Below are 9,709 nucleotides of genomic sequence, written 5' to 3' on the forward strand. Positions count from 1 at the left end.
GCCTTTGCATCCTGCCTTAATGGGCACCTCCTTTCCTCTTGTAACTTCCCCATGTGCTTCCTCTGCGACCTTCGGCCAGGAATCCGCAGAGCAACAACAGGAATTGGAAGGACTGATGGCCTTCAGTTAGAAGATGGCCATTGAAAGAAGGACTCAATGTCGTGACTAGTGTTGGGTGACAGTTTTTCAGGCTTTTTATTTAAAATGAGAGATTTGTGGTCATCAATGTGAAATGACTGGACCTAGTCACAAGCTGGATTTTCACTTAATGTTCAATTGTTAATTAAATGTAGTGGTTGCATTTCTGCATGGGATGATTTTGAAAGCTCGGTGAGTGGTGATTACAGGTGTTTTAGTCTAGGTTGTATATTGTAAGAGCCTCGGCTTTAAAACCAAGAATTGGCCGGTGAGAATTTTCTTTTTGCTATTAGTTGGACTCATTTGAGTATAACCAATGTGTCTTAAAATTTGTTCTGCATAATGATATGTAGGAACGGGAAATGGAAGCCAAGAAACGAGCTCTAGAAGAAGAAAAACGACGCCGAGAACTCCTGGAAAAACGATTGCAGGAGGAAACTAGCCAGAGGCAGAAGTTAATTGAAAAGGAAGTAAAAATAAGGGAGAAACAAAGAGCACAGGTTGGTTGTCACTCCGGATCGATTAGAGTAGGTTACCCCCTGGTGGTCATTCTATAGAAGATAGTCACACCGTGAGGATGCCTTCTGCTGCGCTGCGCACTGGCCCTTGACACGCCATGGCTAAGAGAAAGATGTGCGTTAGTGAGCGAAAAAAAATGTGTGTTTATTTCAAAATAAACACATTCATTGGAGACTTACTAACCAAATGACACTTTTCTCTAGTCAACATTTTGATGAGAAAGGCACTTTTTCTTCTACCCATTTTTGGACTATATTTAAAAGGGGAATGTTTGTTGAGCAGCTTTGAAAGATGCAGCTGGGTTCACTACTGAAAACAAATGCAACACCCAAACTAAAACCTTTGGTTGAGGAAGAGAAGAGGTCCGATTAAGCCATCTTTTGGAAGCAAACACTCCAGAACAGGATACTTTTACCAGCTCAATTTCTTGGTGGTAGTGTTAGTGTTAGATAGTGTTAGCGTTAGTTCTTGGGAGTGGTAACCACTGTATTGTCACACATGTCCCCTATGCTACACCAGTTCACACACACGTGCACAAGATTACTGGACTCAAGCAGAACTCGGGAAAACCACCCATTTTGTTTAACTTCCTATCTTGGTCATCATAGAGTTTGATTCTCTGTTCTTGTCACCAGAGCTATTTACATAATGTATGTTTTCTGATGAACTAAAATAAAATTTTGTTAAGTACCATGTAATTTAAAGTTCAAATCAGTTTCCCCAAGGTTTACTAGACTTAAAGGTAAAAGGTACTATTTCCCTTATTCTCGATAGTTGCTGGCAGTTTGACAGTACAGCAGAGAGAGGCTGTCTTTAAGATTTTGTGTGCTTTGAAGGATCAGTAAGTCTGTGACATCTGTCTACAAAGTACCACAGCATCAGGCAAAATATTGAAGGAAAAATACAAAGTAAAATTTGTTGGTTTTATTTCATAATGCCAAACCCCTGCCAAATTCTGATTTGCAGTGAAGGTCATCCAGGCCTGTTTGGTATCTGAAGCCAAACCCAAAAGCACAATTTTATTTTAATCCTAATTATAAGTTTTGCCTCCAAGTATATGATTAGGTCATTTTCCCCAGGGCAAAGGGGTAGGGGGTAATTTAACAGAATAAAATAAAACACCATTTTAGAAATATTACCCATGATGATCTGTGCTTCCTAGATTAGATGAAGCTCTACTCCAGCCATAGTAAGATAAAAGACGTCTGTGTACATCTTTTCTGTGGCTGGTCCTGGATAGCTCATTGGGTACAGCTTTGATTCCACTTCTTACCTTATTTTAGCTTTGCTTTTGAAAACATACATACATCTCTGCCTTCAGTTTCTATCAGACAGTGTGTAAGCTGATGTGTACAGCTTTGCGAGATCTTGTGGGGGTTGTACTTAGTAAATAATGTTCAATCAATCATGTCATGTCTGAGATTATTTAAGGAGAACTGTTAAGTTCTCTGGCAGAGAGAACTTCTGGAAACTTTACAGTGGAGGAGTCCTCATCTGTAGGAAGCAGCCCAGATAAATTCATGCCTCATTTTCCTGTGTTTTTAAGTGCTAAATACATCTTTGAAAGCTAAGATAAATGACATTTTTCCATTGTCTCATCTGCATATTTCAAGAAATAGAATCTATTGGCCTGAGTTTATCTACTTTTCTCCCCATATTGTAGCATCCTTCTTAAAATACTATCCACTTTTTAGACTCCAAATGATAATGTTTATCTTAACTTCTCAAAATCACATGGGCATTGTAGCACGTAGGCCTTTCAGTTCATTTCCATTTCTAAACATTTGTGACCTAAACGAAACAAATAATTAGCTATAGATGAGATGGGTTTGCGCTTTTCCAGGCTCGACCTCTGACACGCTATCTGCCCATCCGGAAGGAAGACTTTGACTTACGGAGCCATGTGGAGACTGCTGGCCACAATATTGATACCTGTTATCACGTATCGATCACAGAGAAGACCTGCCGAGGATTCCTCATCAAAATGGGTGGAAAAATTAAAACTTGGAAAAAACGTTGGTTTGTTTTTGATCGGAATAAGCGCACCTTCTCTTATTATGCAGGTGGGTGATAAAAAAATCTAAGCGGTGTATTCAAATCCAGAACCCTTTGTTAAAGAGCAAAGGCAGGGGCCAGCCCCGTGGCATAACGGTTAAGTGTGCGCACTCTGCTTCAGTGGCCCCATGGTTCGCAGGTTTGGATCCCGGGCACGCACCGACGCACCACTTGTCAAGCCATGCCGTGGCGGCGTCCCATATAAAGTAGAGGAAGATGGGCATAGATGTTAGCCCAGGGCCAGTCTTCCTTGGCAAAAAGAGGAGGATTGGCACTGGATGTTAGCTCAGGGCTGATCTTCCTCACCAAAAAAAAAAAAAAAAAAAGAGCAAAGGCAATAAAATTCAGTGTAAATAGGTAGATTGGTAAGTAATAGAATTAATGGTAATATTAACTTTGTAGATATATATTACTTTACTTGGACTTGAGTTTACATCACAACTAGAATAGACTAACATAATTTTTAAATAGACTGATATAATTTTTAAATAACATAATTTTTATTATTTCTAGAGAGGAAATTCATATCATGTGGATTTATAATCTGAATATCAATATTAAATGGAATTTATTTTAAGACCAAAGTATTGTCTTTTAAGCCACAAGGCCAGAAAAAAGGTTTCTACTTATTTATTTATGGCCATATGCCCTATTTAAGTCACACATAGTTAGGCATCCTTGGCTGACAGTCATTCAACTATAGTTTATAAACTAGAATGGTCATTTAAGCATAGAGAGTAAAGCTCATCAGTGAACTAGTGAATAAGTATTTATTAAGTGACTGAAATATTTTTGGATTCTTTGAATGAGGGATTATGAGAAACATACCCTACTGAATCTTACTATATAAATATAAGAATATTTGTATAAATGATGTACTTATTAAGAAGCCTCTTATTTACTCTTAGATCACATATGAACTGTGTCCATTATCAGCACGAGTATAGCTCTGCTTTCTTTTCAACTGCTGAGGAAGTGTAGTCTTATACAAAAGGTTATGATGAGACGCTGGTTTGGGGTGACTGTATCAGCATTTATGAGCATTGTCAGGAATTGTCATAAAGTGTATCAATGTAATAAATAAAAGTAACAGTCCAGTCATTTAATCTATAGTGTGAGGTCAGGATATGTTTATGAAGAGAGGTGTGAGAAAGCAAGAAGCATGTGGAAGAAAGGAAAGGAAGAAAGGCTCTGGAGCCGCAGAATTGGGGTGAGGAGAGGTAGGGGGCGCGTGGAAAGTGAGGAGCTCTTCGGGTGGGGTTACTACAGTGGCCAGCGGCCTGAAGCAAATGGCCTGACCTTCTCAGGTTCCCTGCTTGCCTCTTTAGGGCTTCTGACCTTGGGTTTTATAAGAATCCAGAGATGTTCTCTTTGGTTAGTACAATAGGAAAGATGCCTATTTAATAAGAAATGCCAACTTAGTGTCTGCAAAATACATAAACAAAATTTGCTGTGTGCTCACTTAGAATTTTCCAAAAATAAAATTTTAGAATAACTTCAGACAAAACAACTTCACTCTTCTTCTCTGCTTCTCTCTCTGGGAGCCCTATTTCATTCTTTCATCTGTCAGTCGGGTGAATGGTTCAGTGCCCCTTCCTCCTGACCCATATCAGAACCTACACTCCTCACCATGTAAATGCATTTTTCCAAATTTCAACTTCTTGTGATCAGTTTTCAATTTGTTTTTTAAATACCAAAACCTTTCTGGTATATGAACAATTACTCAGAACCCTAATACATAAAACAGACAAAAATTATATTTAATTCAGCTTTTTAATATGCACATATTATATAATTGACCAGTGAGACCTAGTTTGACAAACGCTCCCCATTTGGCTCTGTTTACAGCCATCATCAGCTTTGTCCCGCACCCCCACTCTTTCCCAAAGCAGCACCACGTGCAGCAGTAGATCAGCCCACGGGCAGTCAGGCAGATTGCAGTTCAGGCTGGATGTGATCCCACAGGCACCACGCCCCTTCAGCTTGTCAGCGAGGTAACAGGACATGGTGTGTGTGAAGCAGCTGTGAATGTGAGCGCTGAAAGCTCGAGTCTCAGGTCTCTCTGTTGACTCTGACCCTGGCTCCTTTGCTTGGCCTCCTACATATTAACTGGGTAACCTTAGAAGAGTCTCTAAAGGAAACTGAGGCAGAGAAAATATGTCAATTGATGGGATAATGTTATTGAGACAGAATGAATAGCATTATCTCATCACTTTACAATAGCATTATTGGTTCTCTTAGTTCACGACGTCCTCGTAAGGCCTGTATTTTCCACAGTTCTTTCTCATATATGAAGTGTCCTACAAACAAAATTCATTCCCCAGTTTTCTGCCTGCTGGAAACACTGACAAGACTTACTTTTATCTCCAGATTTTATTTTACATCTATTTTCAGAAAACAAAGTATTATTGTATTCCCGTGAATATTGCAGAATCCTTTCCAGCAAATTTTTGAGAGATATACTGACCTTCTCTTTTAGAGAAACTGGTGGAAACCCACTGAACATGGTATTAATTAAAACAATGTTTCCCAAGGAAGAGCAAAAACAAACACAAATATGGTCCATGGTCAGATAAGTTACGGAAATGCTGGGTTCAGTGCAATTAAACAGGTTTATTTTCTGCTGAACTTCTCAGGGCCATTATTTTTCAGACTAGCTTTTTATTGTTATTGGAAAAAAAGGACATTCACTTAGTAAAAAATTCAAAATACAACTAAGTATATATAATGAAAGTAAGTCTCTTTCCCATCACAAAATTTCTGACCTTCTTCAACACTGTGAAGCCTGAAATATCCTCCTCAGATTTTCTCTATTCACTTTTATGTATGTTTCAGTATGTATATGTATTCTTTCTTTTTTAGTACAGTTGGGATCAAATATTCACTCTGTTTATACCTTTCTTCACAAAGCAATATTTCAGGATTTTTCTCTAATGAGCACGTGCCGATCTACACACCGTCTTTGCAGTGGCTGTGTAGAGTTCATTGTATGGCTGGTCTATGATTGAATCAGTTCCCCGTTAAAGCTTAAGGAGACCTTTTGCAGCCTTGTGCTGTAACAAACACAAATCCACGTGCACATGCCTGAGTAGCTCTTCTACAATATGGTTTTAGAAGTGGCATTGCTGAATAAGAGGATTTTTGCATTTATAATTGTGTTTGTGTTACCAAATTGCCTTCCAAAAGAGGTTTGCATTTCCATCAACAGGGTATGATAGAGTCTCTTTCTCTGTATCCTCATCCACGCTTTTGAAATACTTTAATATACTCACATGCATTATGATTCCTGCAGAGTTTGTTACAAAATATTTCAAGAACTTATTAGATCACTGAGTGATGCTGTTTATTTGGTTGACAGTTTGGTTGTTTGTTTTTCTTTTGATTTTTATGCAAATCTAATGAAATCTTTGGAAACAGTTTGGAAAATGATGCATTGAAAGGATATTAAATTACTGACATGAAGCTCTGTTGAGAACAGGATAAAAAATCAAGCATGCTGGACAAGAAATTTGATACGAAAGAAATATAAATAGAATATTATTTTAAATTATGAGTCAAAAAAACACTTGTTACAAATTTCATTACAACAGATCTACATATTAATATTTCCATTACAATGACTGTCTTGGAGAACACGGGGCAATAATTTGTATCCATGTCAATGGTGTTTATATTGTGTGTGCTAACCTCACAGTAGTTCTGGGTTGTCTTTTGACTGCTAATTTGCTGAAGAGCCTTGGGCAAAGTCCCTTTGGTTTGGGGCTGATAATTCCAACCATTTTTTTTCTTTTTCCAATATAGAATGGGGCTAATGCACTAACCTAGATTACCTGAATTAATTGTAGATAATTTAAATATTACATTAATATTTTGATGATGATGATTGTAATGAAATTATAATTTTTCCTGTCCATCAGTGGTCATAAAGTATTTATTTTAACACTCATCTATCATTGCAGACAAGCATGAAGCTAAATTAAAAGGCGTAATATACTTTCAAGCCATTGAAGAAGTATATTATGATCACCTCAAGAATGCTAATAAGGTAAACACTGATTTTCAGATTCCTACAATTTGAATGCATAATTAATTATGTTGGGGAAAAGATGGGTTTTTGTTTTTTTTTTTAACTGCTTCTTTGCCGGTTTTTTTTTTTTTTTTGAGGAAGATTGGCCCTGAGCTAACGTCTGTTGCCAATCTTCCTATTTTTCTTTTTTCTCCCCAAAGCCCTAGTACACAGTTGTATATCCTAGTTGTAGGTCCTTCTAGTTCTTCTATGTGGGACGCAGCCTCAGCATGGTTTGATGAGCGGTGAGTAGGTCTGCGCCCAGGATCCGAACCAGCGAACCCTGGGCTGCCAAAGCAGAATGTGCTAACTTGACCACTACGCCACTGGGCCGGACCCGGAAAAGATATTTTTTGACTTCAAAGCAATTTAGATTTGTTGTTCTGACAATGGATAGATATGATTAGAATGGTGTTGGAAAAGTAAACATAGAAGTAAAGTAATTAGTGCAGCTGATCTTTTCGTGAAAAAAAAAAAAGTCATGTCGAAGTGAGGACATATTGGTTTGGGAGATCCTGCCAAGTGACTCTCTGCTGGGGCTCTAAGAAGGAGTTACACCTAGTTATGAGGAGGCTCATGAGGAAGGATCTTGGCAGGGTTGAGAATTACAGCTACTATTTATGGAGCACCCACCATCAGCCAGGCACCCTGCGACAGCTTTACAGAGTAGCTGCCAAGAGGACTGACGAGCTCTCTCTGAGATTTCTTGTGCAGCAAGGCCAGAAAGATAGTCAACCTTGAGAGAAAAGATGTTGGGGGCAGGGATACAGTTTATACTGGAGCAAAAGTAATGCCTATGTACATTTCTATAAATTGGAACTTTTAAGGAAGAAGAAGCCCTCGCATATGTCTGTCTTATTTAATGTCATAATTTCAAGATGTTTGTTTTACATTCTTTTCCTTTTTTGATTTTTAGAGTCCTAATCCATTACTCACCTTTAGCGTCAAGACGCATGACAGAATCTACTATATGGTGGCCCCATCACCGGAAGCCATGCGGATCTGGATGGATGTTATAGTTACTGGGGCAGAAGGTTATACCCACTTCTTGTTGTAGTGAACTGGCACCACAGTCCACTTCAGGGCAGACTGCAATAATCTCTTAGAAGAATGAAGCCATATTCAATCCCAGGTGGAAAGACGCAACAGACCCATTCTTTTAACTGTGTATACTCAGAACTCCTTTCATATTAACAGAAGTCATTTGTAAAAGAGGAAGAAAGGGTTTTAAGTCAAAGCTTGAGCATAAATAATTCAAAGCTTGATCATAAATAGCAAAAGAATTGATGTGCCTATGAGAAAAAAACCCACTATTTTGGTAAATAGCATCACTTATAGGAACATTTCTTATAAACTATTTTTTATCAATTGTTGATTTTGGTGAAATAAACTAAACAGTTTACAAAATATCTGCATATGTACTTGGAAATATGAAATTATTTTAGCACCCAAGTCATTGGCATTGACATTATTGGTAATCAACTGGCTTTTTTAAAAAGGAGCATTTTACTGAAGGTTATTTTATAAATATAAGCAATAAAGGGTTGGAGGGGAATATATTTTAGGAGGAGTTTTGCCCAAATTTTTAAATACTCCACCAAAACCAAAGACTTGACATGACTTCTGTTTAATAGTAGTAGTTTCAAGTGATGAACTGCAGTTAGTGTTACTCTACATCTAAACGATATTTTGATGCCATCAAGTGTGCAGGAAGTTGACTTTGAAGAGTTGCCACCGGCATAAGCTACATACATATATAGCAAACCACTTTTTGTAACAGAAGAAAGAAGAAAAAGCTGTGTGTTTTAGAAAGAAGCAGTCTTAGAAAGACATTCTGTCACCCTGGGCGATTTTACACAAAGAGAATATTTAGTGTTAGGAGCTTGTTTTGCTGAAGATTTCTCCATTCCCAGTGCTGAAAGTAAAGGCAACTAGTAGTCGATTTCCTTTAGATTGTCTGCTTTCTCTTTGTTGTGGAGCATACCTGTTCATCGCAGCCTCACATGATGTAACTATGAAATCAGAGCTCTGTTTTCACCAAAGAACAGACCAATTAAAATGCTTATTTACAGAAGTGGTATAGTTCTATAAAAAGGCAAATGAAGTTCAACTTGATGTTCTCTGTAATGTCCTATTGTATTATGTATTTCTTTATAATTAGCCTTTGTTTTTTAGAGTTAAATTAATTTTTGTTGAATGAAATGACTTCAGGCAAGTCTCTTTTATAACAGTTTTTCAAAATGCCATTTATCCTGGTTTGTCATGTTGTGTGTGTTTGTAAATATGAATGAACTCTTTCCTAAAACTTGGTAAATGAATAGAAGTAGAAAATAATGATGTTACTTACTAGTACAAGGTGAAATGATTAGATTAGACGAGTCTATAAAATCTTTGTCAGGCCTGACTGGGTACAATTTTTTTTTTAATTTGTAGTGTGGTTTGTATACATGTATGCGTGTTGCCAATAATAAGATTTTGCAACTGGATGACACATGATTTTACTTGAACAGTGAAGGACAAAATCATGATTGCAGAAGATATTTTTATAATCTGTATTTTCAGAGATCACCCCTAAACTCTGTAATGATCTAAGAGAGACATATGCAATTGCTAAAATTTTGTTGGTTAATGTAAAGATATAACTTTTCTGTACTGTACTTTACTTTCTTCATAGGAATTTATAAAGATATTTTAATCAACTTTATATCTTGCATGATGTAGCAAACCTTTTAAATATGTATGTTAAAATATGTTGAGTTTGGATTAAAATGTTGACTAGATTTCACATTTGAAAATAAATTCATCTCTCATTAGGAAGTTACCTGTTGGTAACATGATGGGGGATGGATTAATCAGCAACAATGTGATAGGAGAACCTACATAAAGGTTGTGTGCTAACATGATTTGTAGTTTATAAACTGAAGTAATTAG

At 37.2% G+C, this 9,709-nt stretch overlaps 1 protein-coding gene across 4 annotated transcripts in view; it reads left to right on the plus strand.

The window, feature by feature from the left end:
* Positions 1 to 9,709, plus strand: part of PHLDB2 (pleckstrin homology like domain family B member 2) — a 105,416-nt gene extending 95,707 nt beyond the window's left edge. For all 4 annotated transcript variants that reach the window (XM_058555769.1, XM_058555768.1, XM_058555767.1 and 1 more), the window contains 4 exons: positions 492 to 638; positions 2,501 to 2,720; positions 6,672 to 6,757; positions 7,695 to 9,709. In XM_058555769.1, coding sequence (XP_058411752.1) covers positions 492 to 638; positions 2,501 to 2,720; positions 6,672 to 6,757; positions 7,695 to 7,835 — 594 coding nt within the window. In that variant the 3' untranslated portion in view covers positions 7,836 to 9,709. The remainder of the gene's footprint in view (positions 1 to 491; positions 639 to 2,500; positions 2,721 to 6,671; positions 6,758 to 7,694) is intronic.

This window comes from Diceros bicornis, chromosome 15 (genome assembly GCF_020826845.1).
Source record: "Diceros bicornis minor isolate mBicDic1 chromosome 15, mDicBic1.mat.cur, whole genome shotgun sequence".
NCBI lineage: Eukaryota > Metazoa > Chordata > Mammalia > Perissodactyla > Rhinocerotidae > Diceros > Diceros bicornis.